At 54.5% G+C, this 23,135-nt stretch overlaps 2 protein-coding genes across 2 annotated transcripts; one reads left to right on the top strand and one right to left on the bottom strand.

Annotated features, from left to right (window-relative positions):
* Positions 1-54: 54 nt before the first annotated feature.
* VOLCADRAFT_93817 (uncharacterized protein) lies at positions 55-4,723 on the top strand (the record flags this gene model as incomplete). The annotated part of the gene is made up of 10 exons (XM_002953048.1): positions 55-194; positions 714-849; positions 934-1,078; positions 1,128-1,138; positions 1,463-1,631; positions 2,221-2,376; positions 2,563-2,813; positions 2,957-3,148; positions 3,715-3,816; positions 4,127-4,723. 10 exons carry the CDS (start codon positions 55-57, stop codon positions 4,721-4,723), a joined length of 1,899 nt encoding a protein of 632 aa, XP_002953094.1.
* A 2,841-nt stretch (positions 4,724-7,564) lies between these two features.
* Positions 7,565-21,535, bottom strand: VOLCADRAFT_105794 (uncharacterized protein; the record flags this gene model as incomplete). Its single annotated transcript, XM_002952949.1, has 21 exons — positions 21,524-21,535; positions 21,145-21,197; positions 19,636-19,765; positions 19,299-19,515; positions 18,427-18,649; positions 17,813-18,240; positions 16,574-16,943; positions 15,890-16,128; positions 15,477-15,594; positions 14,890-15,010; positions 14,164-14,428; positions 12,765-12,802; positions 12,067-12,158; positions 11,647-11,726; positions 11,155-11,223; positions 10,508-10,590; positions 10,129-10,261; positions 9,430-9,569; positions 8,888-8,975; positions 8,236-8,358; positions 7,565-7,690 (listed from the first exon to the last, which is right to left on the bottom strand). The coding sequence occupies exons 4-21, from the start codon at positions 19,470-19,472 to the stop codon at positions 7,565-7,567; spliced, it is 2,910 nt and encodes a 969-aa protein (XP_002952995.1). The 5' UTR covers positions 19,473-19,515; positions 19,636-19,765; positions 21,145-21,197; positions 21,524-21,535.
* Between the last annotated feature and the right edge of the window lie 1,600 nt (positions 21,536-23,135).

Genomic DNA, 23,135 nt, shown 5'->3' with positions numbered 1-23,135 from the left:
GAGTAATTTCACGAAAAGCAGACTCATTGTTTCGGATTGCTTAGATAGATAAGCATGGCTGAGGAAATTGAGCTTGCGGGGAGCGGGCAAGGAGGCGGCGAGCAGCATGCACCTATCGTATTTAGCCTGCAGCAGGATCAGCAGGACAGGTCTCAGTCAATCCTTGACGAGGAACGTGAAAAGCATCGACGCAGGTGCGCATGCATGCATGCATCCCTCTCCAAGGGCAAGGTATCGCAGCTTCCGGCAAATTGGTGCCATCGCGCACTGTGCAGGGATTGCCATGCCCCAAATGCATCCCTGGCAGTGTCGCATACATGACATTTTAAATGGTCCACTTTCCATGTAAGGCGGGTTTCGTTCTCGCCGTGCTTGGGGCACAGAACTTAGTGTCGTCGCGGTGCAAGTCAAAGTTGCTAAGCTTGTCCAATTTCAGCGTTTCTGCTTTCGCGTCAAAGGTTCAAAACATTCTCCTGTGAAACTATTGCGATCCCTTAATACATCTTCCACACCTCTCCTACCCGCATGGCCCTTTCGTCCCCTCCTCCCCCGGCCAGTCATCCAATCGATCCTTGATCACCTCTCGTCCTTCACCCAAACCACTATTCCACTGCTCTCTGTACACCGCGCGCCCTCCGGATTTCCAACCCATGGCACCCTCGCTCCCCACATTCCTGTTCGCATTTCGGCAACGTCTGGGTTTCACACCGAAGAGCGGAGCGCTTCGGCACGTCCTATGTGGACCCGGGTCGAGTGCGCAAGGACTTCGGGCTCATGATGGAAGCTCGCAGGGAGCGGCTACGCGCCAGCCATGGGTTTACAACGGGCAATCTGGATGTATTTTCACCGGTGCGTCTAATCGCATTCCTCGGACCCCACGGCGGCATAGGGGCCATACCACCCCGGAGTCATCCTGGTTCATCACATTCACAGGACAGGATATCCTGCAGAGATGCAGATGCAGGGTGCAGATGCAGGATGCAGATGCAGCGTAGATCAATTAACGCAAACAATCCAGATGGGACCTCCGCACTGGCGAGAGGGGGAAGGAGATCTGACGCCATCGGGGATCTGACTGGTCAGCCCCTCCCCCTCCGGCGCAGCGAGCGGCCGTTCTTTTCATTCAGTTGGGCAGGCGGTGAGGAAGGAGAAGCAAGACCGGCCTACGGCAAAAGGGCCCTGCCCTAAAAACGGCCCACAAAAGCAGTCCAGGAGGATGGATGGCAGCTTGGCTTGCACGGGTCGGAAACTAAACAACAACGCAGTTCGCCTGGGACGAGCTGGGTCCGTCAGGGACGGCATCTTCTGAGCGGTTCCTGACAACGCAGTTTTCAGACGTAACTGAACAGCTTCATTCTTTCTAATGTTGATTTTACCTTCATAAAAAAACTGTTTCTTGCATCATTTTGCTTGAAGCATCACTAGACATCCCGCCATGGCCGTCCGAACGTTTGAAATGTAGGAGGAACGAGAGAAGCGCGCCGCTCGAGCTGCCCGCTTCGGGATGGAAGCCCCCTCAGCAACCCCGCTAGACGCGTACAAGCCGGATGGGGAGGTGGAGGCGCGAGCACGGCGGGCAGCCAAGTTCGGAGTGCCGTACCAGCCGGCAGACGCTGTCCTAATGGACATGGGTGGGCGGCCGCGTGCAGTGCTGGGGTATGCGGAGGGGAGACCCTGGGGACGAGGGCCCGGACGCAGCGGGGGAGAAGGACGAGGAGGGAGAGGTTAGGACGAGGAGGGAACTTAGAAAGCTAAAGGCGCATGTTCGGACCAAGGGAAGGGTTTTTCGGGCAAAACGAGTTCAGCAAAGTACGTAAACAACGCGTATACAACGTGGAAAGGCGTAGGAAAAGAGTGGAGAGCGGAAATAAATTGTGTTTGATAAAGCGGGGAGGAACCTGGTTTTTGGAGCTGGCGCAGTGGCATTCGGAGCGTGAAAGCTTGGTGTCTGAAATTTGTGTGATGAAATTGAGTTAGGAACAGGGCCGGGAAATTATGGCATATGGGCCCGTCAGGCTAATATCGCCCCTCAAGATGCCACATACCATTTCCTTGAACCCTTTTTGGTCTTCCTGCCAGCCCAGCATAGAGTGGTCCTGATGGGAACCTGGGACCGTTTCCGATTTCCCTTCGGTACTGGTGGGGGGCTCAATATGCCGTGGTCCCGTCGCCCTGTTTCTTCCTCCCCCCCCCATCTTTCCTCGCGCTCTGTGGGAGCAGACCTGTACGAGCAGCGGCGTGAGGTAGGCAAGGACGTCGAGCGGCGGCCTAACGCTATCTACCTGTACGGCGTGGACGTGATGAGCACCAAGGAGGTTTTGTCGTACTTTGAGGAGTACGGCCCCGTGTTTGTCGAGTGGCTGGACGATTCGTCGTGTAAGTGGGAGGCGGAGGAAGAAGAGCGAAGAGCGAAGGAGGGGATGGCGTGTGTGTTTTTTAGGGCTGAACATCCATGTGCATGTATTTGCATGGATCATTTGAACTGTGTGTCGAGACCTCTTTCCCCCCCCCCCCCGCAGCAGCTTCAATCGTGTGTGGTTCGTCTTCCCCCCCCCTCCGCAGGTAACGTGCTGTTTGACGACTCGAACAGCGCCAAACGGGCCATGGTGGGCAAGGGCACGCCGCTGCCCCCGGAGGTCATGACGGCGGCTGCGGCCGCGGCGGCGGTGCAGGAGCAGGAGCAGGGAGAACTGCAGCAACAGCTGGAAGACGTCGGGGCGCCGGCACCGGTACCAGTATTACGGTACCAGCCAGAGCTCCCCGTGCCGGACAACCTCTCTGACGTGGCCAACCTGCCGTACATCTGGCACAAAGTAAGGCTGTGTCGTATGTACGTAGCACATAGCTTCCGCCCCTCCAAAAAAAACAAACCGCTCTCGTTGCTGTTCACGTGTGCCAAGCAGCCGCAACACTGCTCTGTGCGTGTGTGTGTATCGAATACGCCCTTCTCCCTCAGGGCCAGGACTTCGTAAAGGATGGTACCTCCGTGTCGCTGGTGTTTCGGATGGCCACAACAGAGGACGTCCGGGACATGAGCCAGCCTAAGCGAACCAGGGAGCTCTGGAAATCGGCGGGAGGGGGCGGCGGTGGGGGCGGCGGCGGGGACCGGGCCGGGCGAGGCCGGGGCCGGGGCCAGCAACAACAGCAGGTGGGGGGACTGGCTGAACCACTGGCATTGACCACTTGGACAAAAAGAGGAGTTTTCATCATTTGAAGATTATTGCCCCTTCCCTTCTTACCGTCCAAAAATAACCATGGTGAAAAGGTCATGGAAAAAGCTGCCATGGAAAAAAATACCCATGATCGAAATTCATTACGCCGTCGGTGTGCTCTGCCTGCGGAAGATGGCTATAGGCGAAGCGAAGCTGATATGTGTGTTATTATAGGCTCCCCCTGTTTTTGTGCCCTCTGTTTGTATGGCCCTCGGATGTACGGTAAATAACGGTCGCACGACTTGGTAAGGCGGGGGCGCCAGGTCTGCTGGTTAGCTGCTGGTCCTTTTCACAATGCGCAAAGAAGGTTGCATTGGTCGGTTGTTTCCTTTTTGGGTGTATTTATATATATACACCCCGGACTCTGCTGCCTGACCTGTGATCGCGTAGGTGCATCATTATAATTGTTGTATTATCAACTTGACCTCAGTTCTGACCACCTCACATCACCTCATATCGCGGTTGTTGCTCCGTTGTGGCTCCGGATGGATCCTTGGTGCAGAGGCGAGGCAAGCGACCGGGCCGTCCTGGCAGCGGTGCCAATGGGGATGGCGATGGTCCCGCCGATATGGACGTGGATGATAACGGCCACGGGGCAGGGACGGTACGTCTCCTATTTATTTCTCTCTTACGGCGAAGGGGCGTATATCCATATCCTTGTCTGCATGCCGTGTGCACGCGAGCGCGTGATCCTAGATAGGCACCCTGTGTCTCTAGTCGGCCTCAACTTTCCTTTTACGATTTTTCTTTCCCTTCCCTCCTTCCACTCCTTCCACTCCCTCAACTCCCTCAACTTACTTCATTTATCCTCTCCTGGACTACTATCCGTCTGTCTTTGGTAGCTGCTCCATTCGCCAGTGGTTCGTCTTATCCCCCTCAACCTCCCTCCCCTGGCCCGGGTGACATCGCAACAGAACGACGAGGATGATGACCGCGAGGTACCCAGGAAGCGCTCACGCGGCGTTCGGGGCGGCCAGCGGCTCGCCATGCGGGAGGTACGGCCGGTTCTGCAGCCGTACGGCGGTACGGGCCTGCTGCAGGTTGGTGGTGCCGTGCTGCCGGCCAAAGGCCACGTGCTTGACTACACGGAGTTGGAGGATGAGGATCCGGTGGCGGCGGCATCGGCCGCGGTATCAGTGGCGAAGGGGATGAAGGCGGTGCTGTCCGGGGGCGGCGGTGGCATGGGAGGTGGCGGGGGGGGTGCGGGGGGACGGGCTGGGACGGGCGGGCGGAGAGGGGGGAGGAAAGGCCGAGGAAGGGGACGAGGGGGGGAGGAAGGAGAGGGTGTAGACAGGCCGGAGGTGGATGTTCGGGAGCTGCTGAAGGCGCGACGGTCGCGGCTGCCGGCGCCAGCTAAGGGCGGGCCGGGGCAGGAGGGCGTCGACAGCGGCGATGACGGGCTTGTTCATAATGGTGATGGCCATGATGGTGGGGGTGGGGAGGACGGCGTTGGGATGATGGGCGGCGAGGAGGGGGCCGTACACGTCGACGTGACGGAGATGGTGGAGTAAGCGGCATGCGACGGCATGCGCATGCCGCTGCGCTGCGTGTCGCAAGGATGTAAGCTTGAGTTTAGGCAAGAGGAAAAAATCGGAGTTTGAAGGGGGGAGGATTCGTGTAGTCTTGAAGGAGAGGGTGGCGCGGAAACGGGCTTTCATGCACAGGTGGCTGTCTATGTATAGGCGCCGTCATGTAAAGCTTAGGGCTACTTCGGGCGTCGGCCTCAGTTTGTCTGAACATTGGTGGGGGGTAGTACTTTTGTCGGTGGAGGAAACAAACCTTGACTATCGTTCTTCCTCGTTGGGGTTGGGGAAAATAAGGGCCGGAGTATTGCCTGAGCCCCAGGGCTGGTTAGGGCGATCTGCTGCGGCAGCTTAAGCTTTTGCGAGTGAGTGAGCTGCAATTCTGTGCCTAATTTTGCATGGAAGAGGGGTTATGTTTCGTTTATGCTGCTGCACATTTTCCGGGCATATAAGAGACACCAGTGGCTGGGGGGCAACGTGGCGATTATGCACATTTGGCGTGCATACACAATTAACAAGTTCCACACAAACAAATACAAATAGCGCCTTGATTATGTATCCCTCTAAATGTCCCCAGTGATTGACAAAGGCGATCCAGTTTATTTTGCATTTGTAAACCGCATGCATGCGTGCATGGGCATGGGCGTGCGGATTGGAGCAATCTTCAACGGAAGTCGAATGCGGTCCAATCGGAGTACCGTGACCGGGCCGTCTACGGCGCATGCAGCTACCTTTATTTGTGCGATTATCGAGCATGTGGCTTTCCATGCTCTATACGCGCCAGAACAAATGATTTTGTGTTGTGGACCGTTCCCCGACTGTTACTTTCGACTTCACATCTGACGCTGCCACATCGCCAAACCATGTAAAGCTTATTTAGTTACTTATGAAGAAATTTAAACCACATTACTTAAAAGGGACCTGGCATTGTACTGCTGATAGGTAAGGCGGTATGTCATCGATATACGAAAAACCGTAGGAGGTTCACTCTTTATTACGTAGTAGATGTTGGAGGATTTCAAAGAGGTTCGAATCGAGGGCGTATATCACTAACGATTGTATTTTTAGATTATTAGGTGCAGTAAGCATTGCACGTTACGCATTCCTAGAAAGGTTTTGTTTCTGTTCTTGGAAGTATCGGACACGCGTACTGCAAGACATGTTGCACTTGCAGTAAATTATCAGGTTCATCGCCATTTTCAACTAATCTTCCCTTTGTCATCTGATAGTGCCTCTTCTATGTTGACATGCGTGGTTAAACAGATGAAGTGAGCATCACCTCGGCGGGCTTCGCGAACTGACTTCGCCTTTCGGCTGGCGGACTTCTCTTTCTGACTGGCATCATGCCTTATTCCCTCTTGTTGGAGTTGCAGTATTTCGAACTATCACCACTTCTATAACTACGCAGAGTCCGGCTTCGCTTATAAGACGGTAGTAATCTCCGCCTCCTAGCTTGGGCGGGCTAGCTGCGAAGGCACAACTAGTCTTATGCGAACGCGAACTACTTGCATTGCCTGTTTTGCCCTTGTGGTCTCTTAATATATCATCGTGTCTAAACTTTGTATTGTGATTTTGGTAGTGACCTTCAAAGTGCGATGTTGCAAGATAACAGCCCGCGTGTGAATTTTGCTCACCTTGTGAAAATTGTATTTTATAGGTGTCGTTTTTTAACTCTAGTGGTAAGGACAGGGGCCTCGACGCTGGCGCCGTGCTTCTGCCGTGCGCATCAATAAGGACCGTTCCATATCTCGACGCGTCTTCTATTTGGCATTATGATCATCCCCTCTCAAGACGTTGGACATGGATCTAGGCTTGTTCCGAACATCTCTTCTTTGATATTCGGCGTAGCGACCACTAGTCCCGATCGGCATGCGTGCAAAGATTCCTTGCGCAACTCTGCTCCCCTACGTCCAACTGGTCGGATTCAGTCGTGCATTACATTTAGCGGCTCGCTTCCAAAATGTCGCAAATTTCATTTGCGTGTCGAAAGTGGAGCCATGGATTCGACAGGTGTTGACAGCGTCGTGTCTTGCTTGTTAAGCTCGCAGGCAGCAACTTGCAGCCCTTCGATTTACACAGAGCCTTTTGCGAACAGTTTCTGACTTAAGTTACATGCAACTGTCGGCGGGACGATCGGACACCGAGATAGTCCTTGCATGTCCATGTAGCGAGTTTGCGAATTTTTCAATGCTTTAATCCCTTGACGCCCTCCCGTATAGGTCTCCCTTGTTGTCAGCATCATTTGCCAAACAGTCCCTAAGCCCTGATGCCTTACCAAACAGAAACCTGGTCATGGAATTCATGGCTAAGCATCATCTCGATGAACGCTGCTGCAATCCAAGAAACTCCCAACCGCGTACTGACATCGCAGCGATGCGCGCGCGCATCTTACAACAACCTTAGCCACATTGCACTTGCTGTACGGCTATACACCCACACACGTACCCGTACCCGTACCCCTGCCGGGATGCCAACACCTCGCACGTTGCATACTCTAATACTCTCGCCCCCCCATCCCTCCACATGCATCAATACCGCCACTCGCACACACACACACAACACGCAGACCTCCTCTTCGGCGTCTGTAAGCGACCGCGCGCTGATTGTTCCAGCTGCCGAGCGCGACACAGCCCTCAGCACCACCACCACCACCACCACCACCACCAACAACAACAACAACGTCCCTGCGCTGTGTTTCGGCCCGGTCAGGGTCCCCGGTGCTCGTCCTTTCTCGGGCGAGCCGCCCACAGTGTAACACCCCATCAACAACAACAACAACAACAGCAACAGCAGGTTATCCGAGATTGCGGCCGGCATTCCCTCGGCACTTCACCACTCGCCCCCGCGCTCCCAAGTGTAGCAGTCGCTGCGGGGCCTCCTGCCCCGATCCAAAACCTCCTGGATAGCAGCCTGGTCTTGCTCGTCCAAAGTGAAGCCGAACAGCCGTACTTGATCCTGCAGGAAGCGCGGGCGTGGCGTAAAACGTCGAGCAGACACGGGCCATACAGTTGGCTTTCCTTAGTAAAATATACAGCGTAGTATTTGTAGTATTTAACGTTAGGCTTTGGCAACACGTGACTCTTCACGAGTCTGGAGCCCACTGTAGCAACCACGCATACAGACATACACACACATACACACACACATACACACACACATACACACACACATACACACACATACACACACACATACACACACACATACAGACATACACACACACACGCGCGCGCGCGCGCGTAATGCTGTACGCAGTCCAACAGGTCCGATTTTCAAAACTCGGTGACGCCTTTGAGGCCGCAGGGTAGAGCAGTCTGTTCAAGCTACTGGAACTTGATATACAGCAGGGAAATAGCCTACTGCTGCCGTACCGCTATCGTACATTGACCTAAACCCCCTTCAGAAACCAGTGCAGCCCAACCGAGCCATAGTACATAATATCCCATGCCATCGACATGATCGCCAACATGATCTCATCACCACCCCGGGGACCCTCTCACCTGAACATGATCCGCATTTCGCGCGCCCAAAATGACCGCAGCTACCCCTGGGCGATCCAGCACCCAGCGAGCCGCCACGTTGGAGATGGTGGTGTCGTGTTTGCGAGCCACGATATCCAGGGCCTTATTATGGGGGTGTACGACAGGCAGCAGGGAAAGAAAACCCGGCGAGTCAGGCACGGTTGTCGTTTGTGCGGGTAACGGGGGGATTTCGGCTTCCTAGGGGTCCTTAGCAAGGAACGGCCCACCCAGGAAGGGGCTGGGGGGCATGACACGGAAGCAAACTCAAGGGAGGGGGGATACCAACGTGGCACAGCAAAGAAAGGCACAGAACGGGTACGGCCCTTTCGACACGCGGACGGCGGATCCCGGCGGAACCCGTGTCGTGGGGGCAAACCGGGGAGGTGTAGCCGGTACCTAAACGCCGGCAGGGGAGAGATGGAAGAGGACATCTGACGATGGGCTCACTGGCTCCTAACTACGGGCAGCTGCTGCAGCTGCTGCTGCTGCTACTGCTACTGCTGCTACTGCTGCTGCTGCTGCTCCAGAACCTTCCATTCTTCCCCCCCCCCGCCTTTCCTCATATTCCCCATGCCCTGCAGCCCTGCCGCCCCCGGCTCCCTCCCTGTCGTACTCACTCCGTCGTACTCACCTGCAACAGGCTCTGAAACCAGTCCCAGCCTCCCACGGCATTAATAACCCCCGCATACTTGCCCTTGCTGTACGTGTCCACACTAACCCTAGGGCATGAAGGACGGGAAAAGGGGGGGAAGGTGTTATGGAGGGGGGTTGGGAGAGAGGGTATCGGCGCGGAGCGGTTCGTGGAGGGCGGCAGAAGCAGTGACAGCGCCAAGCAGGCTGGTCATGTACGAGCACCGGGCGGATCTCGGCGCTTGCGCTCTCAGCATTTAGAGGTCGCAGATAACGGTGTGTGCTGCCTAAGTTTACTCTGCGGAAGCAAGAGTGGACACGAAGTCACGCAACCCATGTAAGCTCAGGTTATACAGGTAATACATACATACATACATACATACATACATACATACATACATACATACATACATACATACATACATACATACATACATACACACACATACATACATACATACATACATACATACATACATACATACATACATACATACATACATACATACATACATACATACATACATACACATGCACACGTACTTGTTGGCGGGCATTCCCAGGTATTTATCGGACAGGAAGCCGCCCGCCAGAACACCGTACGATAACAACGCGATGCCGTTGGCGGCGCAAAACTGAGCCATACCGTTCTCTGGCCGGCGATCAAGTAGCGAGTACTGCAGCTGTAGGAGGAGGGTAGGGTGGTGGTGGTGGTGGTGTGTGTGTTTGTATATGGAGAGAGAGAGAGAGAGAGAGAGGGACGCAGGAAGGTCAGATGAAGGGACAACACTGTGGTGGAATGGATTCGGGTCGGGTCTGAGTGCGCCGGGAGGGGGGAAAGACGAACCACGAACGAGTGAAGCTGCTGCCAAGGAAAAGGGTGTAGGGGAGGGGACGGGACGCGGCAATAAGATAGAGTAAAATAGGTTGGTGAGGGGGTTGGGGGGGGTTGGGGGGCTGCACCTTAACATGCCGGGTACGTGCTGGATGGCACGCGGGACATCCATGGCGGGACGTCATGTAGCTGCTACCCTACGTACGTGGCTGCCTTAGCCATCATGCATGCATGCATATGCGCCTACATTTCCTCCCTCCCCCCCCCCCCGCGCTCATATTCCCTTTCCACGAGCCACTCTGTGCATGCGTGCATGCATGAGACCCAATTTGCATCTGACAAGCATCCAAGCAGCGACTCAACAGCTGCTCAACAGCTGCTTTGTCTCAACGACGACCCGTCGTTACCTGATTCGATGCGATGTACACCCCAGCTCGTACCATGGCGTCCATGCGCGGTACGTCAAAATTTGTAACGCCTACATGGCGGATAAGGCCTTCCGAAGCCAGCTCCGATAGGTACAGCGCGCCGTCCACATACCTGTGCGCTCCGAGACCGGTCCATTTTCACCAAAACACCCCGAACCAAAGCATCAACCCAGTTGGAGCCACAAAAGCCTCCCCACGAGAGAACGAGAGGGGACATGGACGGCAAGGAATTGTCGCGCTAAAACCTTCATGACAAACAACTGCGTTGGGGTTCCTAAGTTCGTCGGCGCCTACAAAAATCCATATTTTGATCTCCTCCGACCTCTTTCCCTACCCCGTTCGTACACGTATGCCGTACCTGTTGACGTCATAATCGCCCCAGTAGAACTGCATGAGGTCCACTCGATCTACTCCCAGTCGGCTCCGAGACAAGTTGACGGCCTTTTGCAGGCGAGGCGGTTTGTACGGAGGTAACGATAAGCGGAGGCCGGGGCCGGGAGCCCAGTATGCCGTACATACACACAAACACACGCGTAAACACACAGCGATATGTTTAGGGTGACACACCACTTTATAAATAAGAGTGACACAAACACACATCTGCACACATCTGCACACATGCATACATACATACCTACTACTCCCGGCCGACCCGGGTTCAAATCCGCCTACCGGCTCCTCGGGTGTTTGAGGAGTGTTGAAATGGGAGGTGGCCCCCCGTCATACGGACGATGTAGGACCTGATAATATCAACTTGCGAGCTGAACAGGAACTAAGTTGAGGCGCCGTTGATCCGCTAGATTTGGTTGGATGCTGGTGGTGAGTTGCCGAACCCAACGAATATATTCTGAAGTCGGATGGGGTGAATGGATTAGGGTGCCCCTCTAGCAGCAGGGGAGAGCAGGGACTGCCTCGGGAAAGGGGGCCGCTGGCGAAGTTAACCACTCTGTAACAACATACATACATAATTACACGCAGCTTAAATTTGCAACAATACACGCGCACCTGCTTGACAGCCTCCCTGTTGATGCCCGCCATGTCCCTCCGGCCGAAAACACAGTACTTGGTGAGGACCTGGGCGTGGGGCAGTACACCGGGGTCTGGACAGGGCGGTGGGGTGCGGGAAAATGCTGCGGGTGCATTTCCTGTTCCTGTTCCTGTTCTGTGGTGTGAATGAATGCATGCATGCATGCATGCATGTATGTATGTATGTATGTATGTATGTATGTATGTATGTATGTATGTATGTATGTATGTATGTATGCGTATGTGCGCGTGTGAGGAGAGAAAAAGGCATCTTACATCTGGATTTCAAATATCGCTGCCCTCATCATCACCGGCCTGATATGCCGTACGCGCATTCATGTACATCACCTTCCTCTGCTCAATGAAGCCGTCAAGACTCGAAAATTGCATCAAGCAGTGTTCCTCGAACAATTCTTAACTGCAGAGTTTTTTTACCTCTTAACTCCTAACGGCTAACCGTTAACCGCCAACCTGCGTGTTGGGAGGTCGGCGATCCGGGTCGGTTGCCAGGTACCGCCCGATGAGGGTCTCCGCGGGCCCGTAGTGGTCAGCTGGGGGGGGGGCCGTGCGATGGTGGGTCAGAACGGGACAGATTTGCGCACACTGAGAACGGGGCCAACTGCCGATGTGAACACCCCGTATGTATGTGTGTTGGGGGGGTGGGTGGGAAGAAGAGGAGGCGGACGGGAGAGAGGGCATTACGTAGCGCTTGGAGAAATGTGGGAGAGCCTATAGCCCAGCCTAGGGGGCGAGGGGGGGGGTAGATGGACTGATGGCTGAGGGGTAGGGGCTGCTTTGCGGTGGCGGGTTCGGGGCTTGACTGGCAATAGTGGTGCTAGAGGTGATGCTAGTGGTGCTAATGGTGGTCGTATTTCTCTCCCCTTTCCGCACCGGCATCAAAAGTGGTGATGCCGGCGGCAGCAAAACGGCCAAAGTCCTCCACCGCCGCCAGCCCGCTGGTGCGGTCCGAGGTGCGATCCCCCCTGCGGAGCAGCATGTGACATACACACAAATACAAACATATACACATACATACACACATACATATACACATACACACATTCCCCCAGGGCATTTCCCCCCCCCCCCGATTTGAAGAGGAGTGTCTCAGTTCCCAATATCGTGTAGCATCGGGGCGGCACCGCCGCCAGGGGACTGAGGTTTGAGTGCAGAGCTTACGATCACGACCTTGCTTTGCAAACTTCCTCCTCACCAGCATATCCTAATACCCCGCGAAACCGGCCCACAACCAGTTTCGCAAACAGACAGACAGGCAGACAGGCAGACAGACAGACAGACAGGCAGACGGGCCCAACCCGGGCTCTGCGAAAGCACATAGCCGCCCCCACCTCGTCTGCCCCACCTCACTGTATACCCCCCTATCTATATATGCCTTATGATTGCGGAGGACGAGGTCGCTGCTGTGGTGTTCATCCCCCCACCCGTCCACCCGTCCACCCGTCCACCCATCCTGGGGACCTACGAGAACCCTAAGAAGGGACACCCACTCACCACCGCCTGTGCCTTTCCCCCGCCCCAAAATACACACATACACATACACACAGACATACACACAGACAGACGCGCACCGGTGTCCCCCGCTAAGTTGCCAGCAACCCTTAACGACCTAATTGAAGCGGGGGAGAGGCGGAAGGGGGCGGAGGGAGGAATGAGGAGTGGGTGAGGAGCGAGGCGACGGGGGTGCGGCCCGACTGCAGGACTCCCTGAACAGGGGAAAGGCCTGGGGCAGGAGGGAGATGGGTGGTGAGAAGTGGCTTATGAGGAGGGGCGAATGACGAGGATACGGCGATGATGATACGGAATGGGGTCTACAAAACACTCAAGACTGTATCGAAAATCTATCAACCACCAACCGAATTTCCAACCGAATCAAGCCATGCACCAACGCACCCTGCTTATATTCAGCCCGGGGGCCAAATCAATACGCTCCACAACAGGGGAATAAGCGGCAGTAGCAGTAGCCGTAGCTGCCGTTGCCGCTGCAGCAGTAGCAGGGGCCGCCCTCGCGGAGGACGTCCTGGGATCGCTGGCAGCGCTACAGCCGGTGACCAGGAGAAGGGTAGCCGCAGAGGAGCCTCGCCACAACACGTCACGTCGAGTGGCGCTAGCGGTGCTGCTACTGCTACTGCTACTGCCGCTGCCGCCGTCGTGGCGGCCAGTATCATCAGAGATGCTTTGATTGCTGGTCGGGAGAGGAGTGTGGGACTGCGGTGGTGTGACAACACCAGTGGTTGGAATGAGGGTTCGATGCGTTGTGGCCCGACTAGAGGCATCTGGATTCTTTAGGACAGCGAGCTGAGTTGTTTGTGCAGGGGATTGGGTTCCGGAGCCAGTTCCGGATCCGGTTGCGAAGGTAGACGGGTAGCGGGAAATAAGTTGGCAGCGGCTAAGGCCACGTGGGCATGGCGCTTGCAAGCCGCAGATGTTGGACAGGTTGATGATTCTATTGTTGTCATGACAGCAAGCATGACGTCGTTGCATTGTTGGTAATATTGCAAAATATAATAGTATATTTGGCTATTGGAAATGTTTCAAATCACAAAATTTACTAGGAACGTTCAATGATCCATATGCTGCATATGTGGCTCCGGAACCTGAATGAATCATCCTCCATAAATCTTTACTGAAAATAAGACATGTGTATTCCTTAACTATGCACACACCATAATGCCGTCATGCCACGTGGCCAGCACACGCCGTCGACCAAAAAAAGTTCATAACCGCGCAATGCCCAGAGCCCAAAGCCAAAGGACGTTCCCGCGCTTTCTTAAAAGCATAGTAAGCCTCACAACGCACACATCAGCTGACGCGCGACCCATGTGGATTACGCACAGCCCACCAAACCTCTTGGATCGAGCTCATCCACCGGCTCAAATACCATCAAACGTCCGCCCACAGCACCTCTCGCTCCGCGTTTTCGCGTGGCCGCCCTGGCCGCTAACCCTGTTGCGTTCCCCCGCCGGGTACCCCATCCCCTGCTGCCCTCCCTCCTCCGCCATCACCCCCCCATCTGCTCCACTGCCGGTCCTCCGCACCCTCCGTAAACGTTCGCGCCGCGTGCTCCAACACCCCAGCGCCCAGCTGCTTGTTGCATCGGGCCACGCGGCGGGTGTCGTACTCAGCAAACCCGGGGGTAGAGCGCAGCTGGTCGGCAGTGATGGGGTTCCCCTGGAGGGATAACGTGGCCAGGCTGGCACAGTCGCGCAGTACGGCGGGCGGTACGGCGGTGATCCTGGGGATGGTGCGGGATAGTGCAGCGGCGGCGAGATGAGATACAGATTCTACTAATGAATTCTACCTCGTGAATACACATGATATACCGACTTCTGCGCTGCATCCATCTTCGGTGATAGTTCTGCACAACTGGATGTGTGTCGGGAGAACTTTCATTTTCCCGAGAGAACTTTCTTCTTGATCTACCGGATGGTCGGAGCCGCGAGGGGGGAAAGCGGCTCATCATTGAGTTCCATCCCCCAGCGGCGCACGACTTCCCCTCCTCGCAGCTAACGCACATGCACACACGCACATACATACATGTCGGGGTCAGGAGCACACAAGACTAACCGGCTTGTGCTGTGTGCTCCCGACCCTTGCGCTGTGTTTCGGCTTCGGCCCCGGCTCTCGCGGCCCACAGTGTAATCTAAGTCATACATACATACATGCATACATACATGCATACATTCATACACACACCGTACCCACATGTTGTTGTCCAGTCGTACTGTCTGCAGGCGAGTCAGTAGCGCCAGGGAGGGTGGCAGGTGGCGAATGCGGTTTCCCTCCGCGGACAGCTCCTCCAGGGAGGTGCACCCACCTGCCCGGGGGAAGGGGCGGTTAAGAGGGTGTGTGTATGTGTGTATTTATGTGTGTGTTGTGTGTGCACAAGAACAGTTAATGCGCAAAAGTGTGAAGCAGGAACTACTGATGGTACCATCGTACAACACGCATGCGCGCAAATATAAAGTATTAAAAAAATAATAATGTAATTTCACGGTAATTTCACGCCGCAATCATTTTGTCGATTTGCTGCCGCTGCTTCGGACTCTCGCGCGCTCCAGCAGCAGTTTTGCGACTTTGGAAGTCAGTCGGCATTCGGCATTCGGTTAGTGTTTTCCCCCTTCTTGAAAAACACTTTGCTGCTTCCCCCCTATATTCCATCCCCCGCCTGCCTCCCTCCCCCTCCCTCCCCGTCCCTCCCCGTCCCTTCCCCTCTACCCCTTCCCTCCCTTCCCCTCCCTTCCCCTTACCCCTTCTCCCCCTTACCCTCGCCCCTCACCCACCTAACCCGTCCGGCAACGCCTCCAACCTGTTTCCATCCGCCGATAAAACCCGGAGCGCCCTCAGCCGACACAGACCCTCAGGCAGATGAGTGAGCAGGTTGCGATTTAAACTGAGGACCTGAGGGGGGAGAGAGGAAAAGTCCAGAGGGAGGCGAGGTGGATAGATAATGGGCGGGGATAGTGGCGGAAGCGCAGAACCAGTAGCCGGGGGAGGGGGGCGGGGACGGGGGGCCGAGAGAAAGGGACGGGGGGCGGGGGAATACTCCATCGACACACACAACGCGTATCGTATGTATCTTCAAACCTCAGTCAGCTATTGCGGGTCGAGTCATTACGCGTGTACCGCCATCGTCATGCATTTCCCTCATCGCAGCTATCAGATGACCAACACACCAACAAACACAAACACACACAAACATACGCGCCTGCAGCGCCTGCAGCCCCACGATGCCCTCCTCCGGCACCCTCTCCAACCCCCCGTTGCAGTCCAAGCTGAGGGCGGTGAGGGCGGTCAGCTGGCTCAAGGCACTCCAGGGAAGTCCCTCCGCGGTCAGCTGGTTGTGATCCAGGCGCAGTGTGTGGAGGGAGGTGAGGCACGCCAAGGAGGCCGGCAGGCGGCACAGGCGGTTGTGGGACAGGTCAGCGAGACGGGCTGAGGCCAGGCCGGGGGAGGCGAACAAGGGCTCAGCTGCGACGCTGCGGCCCTGGCCCTGCCCCTGGCCTTCACCTTCGTCTTCGTCTCCTCCAGGGAGGGCTGTCAGTCCTAGATCCCGCAGGGAGATGAGCCCTAGGGTTTAAACAAAGGGCGGGAGGGAAGACCAATCCGGTAGTTGTGAACGGCCTCTGCGGGTTATCGCTACTCGCTGCTGTCCACCGCCAACGGAATTTCGTTTGTGGAGAGGAGGTTAAGTTGGGTTGGGTTGGGTTTCGCATGGGTCTTCTATATATATGGGGAGCACAGTACAGGTACGGTGATGCCGTCGCCAGTCTCATCCAGCTAGCTAGCCACCGCCAGGTTGAGATGTTCCCCCCAACCCGTCCCCTTGACCCCCACACCAAACCCTTCCGTCTGGTAATGGTAGGGTGCGAGCCCGCACAGGCGGCGCCGGTTTCCCCCTCTAATTTAAAAAATAGAGCAAGGAGGCCATTCATTCGCCATCCCGCCTCGCCTGTCTTCTCCCAGATCCGTTTGCGTTCCTGCCAGTCGATGGCCGGTCCGACCGACGCGGCTGCTGCCGTGGCTGCGGCCGCTGCTGCGATGGCGGTGGCTGCCGCGCCGCCGAGGCCCTTGGCCTGCGCGTACAAGTCCCTCACGCGCTGCGCGGCTTCCTCCTGTTTCGCTTTTTTTTGCTGCTGCAGGGCCTGCTGGCCTTGGGTCGCCACGGCTGTGCCGTCGCTGAGCAGCAGCATGAGCTTCGCGCCATGGGCGAGGCCAGCCTTTGCGAGGTCCTGATTGGCAACTAGCACCTAGGGGTGGGAAGGGAAAACGTTGTGTGGGGTGCTGGGGGTCGTGCCTGGGAATGCCGGGGGATGTGTGTGTTGTGCGGGCGCAGCGTGTGACAGCGTTGGTGTGTGCTCCGCAGACCTTTCTCGCCGGCATAGGACAGAAGCGAGCAGGCATACACTTGCATCAGGCACGTCACGCTATCACAAATTGTATATATGTGTTATCTTAAATGAGCGAGAATGCAGGAAATATATATTTTGAAACTGGCAGTCGATGGCCAGGCATCGGACCAGTAATGACGTTGTCCCGGACGTACCTTCCCTTTGTGGATTAATTTTTGCTTTCTAATAAAAGCTCCGGTGAGGTCCTGTAATCGCTCCTGTAATTCCTGGACTTTTGCTGAAGCGGGCAGAGACACCTCCAACTGCTGCGAAGCATGTTTAATCTGCAAAGTCCACAACTGCCCGGCGTCGCTCATATGTGCAGTTCCACGTTTACTACTTTTAAATAAGTCGTGCACGGCAAAACATATCAAGATTAGACCAGTTTGAACTCTGTTATCTTGCGGTTGAGTACCCTTATGTTGAACGTGTCAGCTTTGTAGTAGTAGAATGTCTGCATAAAACTGCAAAGCGAAGATATAGCAAGCAGCTGTACTGAAGCCGACGAATAAGCTGTCCAGTCAGTTTCAGGTTTCATCACGCTCGTACACCAGGGTTACATGACGCCCATGCGTCGTGGGTGTATTGGTGCCTACAACGCCTCAGCCCGTTAACTACCATTTCAGCATTCTCTACTTCCGAACTAGCAGGACGCGGTACACCTGTCCCTTGGTCGCCTTCTCCACATAGACTTCTCTTTCCGTCGGTGCACCTACGGGGTTTCCTACCAGCCAGCCAGCCTGATTCCACGACCCCTTGAAAAATAACAGGTCTTCATCCGCCGCATCACTAGCTTGGCCCTCAGACCCACGGTCCTGCTTCTCCTCCGATTCAAAAAATTGCCTGTTTATTTCTCCATCCACCGCCCCTTGTAATTGCGCTGAAGACAACGACGGCGTCTGCACAGCTTGGGCGGAGCAGCCAGAGTAAAGCTGCGCTGATCCGACAGGAAAGCCTCCCGAACTCTGAACACGTGAAGTGGGCGTCGCCGTGGTCGCAACTAATACACCAAGATCAGTGGATACAGATGTGCATGGAACGACAGGTTGGGCGGTGTGGACATCATCGATGCGGAAGCATTCCCTCCCGTATCGCTCAAATGCGTTGCGCATGTAGGTTGCCGTATCCTCAAAGTCTGAAGCTAGGTACACGCGTGCTGCGAAAGCGCACGGGAACCACAAGCGAGAGCTTCAGTTAATATACAGAAAACAAGCTTTGGGCCAAGCGCCATGCTGCCATTTCACAACGATGCGAAGTACAACACCCACATGGCATTTCTTGAATTGCATGAAAAACGACGTCCTTACGAAAAAATTTGCACGACACATCTACAGGCACATACCTCTAGGTTTGAGAACTTGCGCCAAAGCTTCCACAAGCTCTTTCCCTACAATATGCCGCTGCCGGCGCTGCTGAGGATCCGGGAACTGAACGCTCACGAGCTCAACCGGACCGGGATACGACGCCAGCAATGAACCAGCAGAGATGACGGCGTTGGCTTGCAGGAAGTGCACATTGCCAGACAAGGACCTTGAAGCAGCCCAGCCATTAGCTCTGTCCAAGAGCTGCGATTGAGGGAGAGCAGGGAATGGAAGGAGCATGCTAAGCACCCGAGCAGCTGAGGCCAGAATAAAAGAATATGATTATCCCAGCTAATCTAGATACTATACCAAAATAACAAGCAAACGATCTTTGCACGCCGATTTCTAGTCGGAAGTAGGCTTTGTACTTGGCGCCTGTGCGCGTGTTGGTCATGTAAGATCCCTCCGACAGTACCTCAGGGTTAAGGAAAAAAAGGCCCATGGGCACCTATAATAGGAACTTCAGCGCTGTGGCAGCCCTTTTGACAGATGACACCACGGAACAGGTGGTCAGCTGCTTCGAAGAGTGCCATCATATATGCACGTTCAGGTGCAGTGCATGGGACTCCTATCTAATCTTCATGAGTCTGGAGCCCAGTGTAACAACCACACACACGTTTGTAGGAATGGGTCGCGTCTATCGTGTAATCGTGCATGTGTCTTCTAGTAGTTGTGTAGTCCAGGAAACGTGCGTGTCTAGCTCTAGGCATGCAGCGGCCAATGCATAGAGCATCCTGCATGCCCTACCATCCTAAACTTGCTGACAAACCCAGCAGCTGAGCAAAGATGACACCAATCAGGGGTCCTAAAAACGCGCCCAGCCGCAGGCAGCATCCAGACTCCCCGTACTTACCGCTTTGTGTACGTCGACACCTAGATAGTTATTTCCACGGCCCTTGCGATGGGCCATTAACACGATATAACGGCCAGCACCGCAGCCCAGATCGACGATGAGCGGTCTGGTAGGGTCTTCATAAATTGCGCTCCAGTTAACCGTTTCGATGGGTTGTTGTCCATCAGGGCTCATCAGGAAGGAGTAATTCCTGCGGCCTATTGCACCGCCGGCCTACCTGCGCACAAACGGTGCAAGAATTGAGGCAAGAAAGTTGGGCTTAAACTTAGGAAAACTATGGCTGGAATGTGCACTGTAGAAGTGCCAGGAATGTGAACTGTAATCAGTCACAACTCACATTTCGCTCCGCTTCACTCAGGTGAAGCTCATGAAAAGGCGAGTCAGGCGCATCAGCATGCCCTTGAGCGAGCCAGGTCTGGTGCTTAGGCAGGCTGCTGTTAGCACCGTGAGTAACAATAAGGAAACATCTGCGAGATTTCATGTAATTCCGGCATGAAGCGAGTCTTATCCTAACGCAAGATGGACCGGCCGCCACACTAGCCGCCAACGGCAGGGCGACCCCGGTGATACTGCGGCGAACACCTGGGCATGTTGGCCCAGTACGCCATTGAAGGAAACAACGCACAGGATCCATGGCGGCAACTGGAAACTGCGGATCGCCACCTATCAAGTCGTCGTTAGTCGCGCCATAAATTATCAAAATGCATAAGCTGCATGCGATAGGTATCAACTCAATTGGGCTTCAACCTCTTAAATGCAATAGAATGGCGGCGCCTGAATGTCGTATATGCTTTTCTCGTGCAGGCCGTGCAAACGATAACTGCTCGGACATCTGTGCATATAGACAAATAATTCGCATCCAAATTGTATACCAGGTGTGGCTATTATCAGCATACTGAATTTACAGCAGAAATTAACATCTGTCCCTCGGGTCACATGGCAACTCGCAACGCAAGGCATAGCTGCCTAGTTGAAGCCTATGCGTCCTAATGCATACATATTTTTTATTTCCTGTTCCCATAGTCATTGGCCCTAACCCTTACTTGGCCGTAACCGCGCATGGCAGAGGGGTTGTCCTCTTGTCCCTCACCTCCCATGCATTATTAACCTCGAAGCGCCAGGAAGCGCCAAGCGCTGGAAACGCCCCTCGCTTTCTTCGCGAGGACAATCCTTCGGCCATTCTTGTAAAGAACGCAATCTTCCCATGCGATACTCTTTAAAATCATGATGAATTGCGACGATCCTCCCCTGTCCGTGCACGTGTTGTGAACAGACAGAAGTGAACAGTGATGGACCGAAAAGCTGGGGCTCCTTACCAGGCGCGAAATTGTACATCCTGCTAAAAGTAATCAGACCGCCCAACATGCACCAGAGCCCTTTCTATTCATCTAATCGCAGGCAGAAGGAAATCCTGAACGTGACATCGACCATGACCGCTTATGCAACCCTGAATTTGGGCCATTCGTGCCGCGCGAAAGCTCCCTGAAAAATCCCGAAATCCGGTCGCCGACGCGACCGATATCTTACAGAAATAGGAGCACTTGTAGCGGGAGCTCACTTCCGTGCGGCCCAACAAGCCGTCCGGCGGCAATGGATTCGCAACGACCAGCTGCGTCATTTGTGCCCTACAGAATGACAGCACCCCTGCGAGCCTTTACCCCTAGGGGCCGCCATGACAAAAATTGGGCCTTCTCGAAATCGTGAAGTGGAGCGTGCTGATGTCTGCTTATGTCCCATACGCCGCAACTTACACTTCGCACGTTCAACTTGAACGCAGGACTTTGCACGATTTACTACGGTGTTGAGTGAATTGTTTTACCATAGTGGACTCGGATAGACCGCGCACCTGCGCAAACGGCATAGCCTAGCACCATAGTAGACCATCAAACGTACTGCAGTCTGCACGGGCAGCATGAGCGACTGGAAGGCGTTACAGTGGGATGGATCCGATCCGATCTGATCACAACAGCGTTGCTGTCCAGGACTGCCCGCACACCTGCACTGCTTTGGATCATGAGGTACACAGGGGGGACCCAGGCTTATCGTACGGCATCGTACAGCATGTCTCATGGTGCTGTTGAATTGGGTTACATGTGGGTTACACGGCTTTTTCGGGTGTTTCAGTTGGTTACATCACACGACGAGTGACGCAGGAATGGCTGCTTACACACTTGATCACCTCTCAACCGTGACCGGCGTCTGGACGCAAGCATACGCGCACGCACCCACACAGCCATGCATGGCTATCTGAGGGAAAAACCAAGCGCTTGTCAAGCGGCTGCATCACGCGCGTGCTGGTGCTGCTGTCAGCAGGGCCAGGCCCATGACAACACGAACAAATTCGCCAATCTCAACTCCTTTGGGGACGTATGATGGCACGAATGAAGCCGGCTGGCGAAGGAAGGCTGTGGAGGACATGCGTTGCGTGAGCGTGAGCCTGTTGTTAATACTGGATGGGCCAGTCAGTGGAGGAGACAGTCGGGAGCCATCCTTAATGGCCGACAGACAGTGCGCTGTTGGGCAGGACCAGAGGTTACAGACGACTATCCCCAACAGAGGAAACGTGACTTCCTGCTGTGGTGTACGAAAACGTTGGTAGCTTATGAGAACAGGGAAGCTGTATGTCCTTCATGCGCTATGTGGTATTATGTGGTAAGTATGTTCCCTGAACGATGAAATCCTGTCGGATATTGACCGCAAAATGGCGTCGTGCCGGATCCCATGTGCCCAATGGCGTCGTGCCGGATCCCATAAGCATATGACATTTCAGAAGAATGTTTCCTTAAATACTGCCGCTTTACCTCCGTAATCTCGAGTCCTCCACTACTTTTTTTTGTTTAAAGCCTGTAACTTCGCTCAAATCTTGCCTGCGAGCAATTCCATGCGTACCATGCGTGCGTGTAAAATGGCGACCCCGATCCAATTTTAGTTCGTTTACAAACTGCTGCAAAAGATAAATTGCGTTCTTTGATCTTTGAGAATTATCAGACCTCCGTCGACAAGTAGGCTGCTGACCTGACAGATGCGATTGGAAAATATAGTGCTTGCCGGTCGAGCATCGCATGCATGTTTTTTTTTCAGTTTCTTGTTTACGTCGCGCTCGTAAGCCCGAAGCGTGGGGGAAGGAAGCGCAAATACCAGTCATGTCTATCCGGTCGGTAGATAGACAATTCTAGGGTAGGCCTTAGGGCCTTAATCGGCCAGCCCGTAAAGTATAGCGGGTATCAGCTACAATAACACGTAACTGCTGCTGAGGAACTGGCAGGGGAGGCACTAGGGTAAGTACAGTTAGGTAGACGGGTAGTCGCGGAATGTTCATTCCCAGCGGTTCACGGATGTGCCTCAGTTAGAATTTGCGCCGGGTGGGCAGCCGATAAAAGCGCGACCATCGCTCTCTCCTGACATTTGTAAGTGTGTCCCGCCACAAATATCATAATCAAACGGGATGCGATAGCTTTGCTGTGATATCATTGGCCAAGTGGGGCTCGATACCACAACAGAGGGAAGTAGGATTTCGTCGTAATGATCGCAACTTTCGCTCCTACGACAACTAAAGAATTATTGGTGCCATAACAATGTTGCTGAAGAGATTGAAATAGCCGTATGCACGGTGCTTGATATATATGTACTGTCAAACAAACATGATGAATAGCTTACGAAGTGAGGGCGTTGCAGAACGTTTAAGAACTTCAGCGTGAGGCCCTTACCGCCGGCCTTGCCAACAAGATAGCGAGCTGCGAAATGACAAGATTTGAAACGCGGTAACGTTCTAACGTATGTATTTGTGTTTATCCGGTTCAGTTAGCGAATCCCGTAAACGGAAAGACAACGCCGCGA

This window comes from Volvox carteri (genome assembly GCF_000143455.1).
Source record: "Volvox carteri f. nagariensis unplaced genomic scaffold VOLCAscaffold_33, whole genome shotgun sequence".
NCBI classification, from domain to species: Eukaryota; Viridiplantae; Chlorophyta; class Chlorophyceae; order Chlamydomonadales; family Volvocaceae; genus Volvox; species Volvox carteri.
The sequence above is the reverse complement of the archived record's forward strand: the minus strand, read 5'-3'. Positions and strand labels throughout refer to the sequence as shown.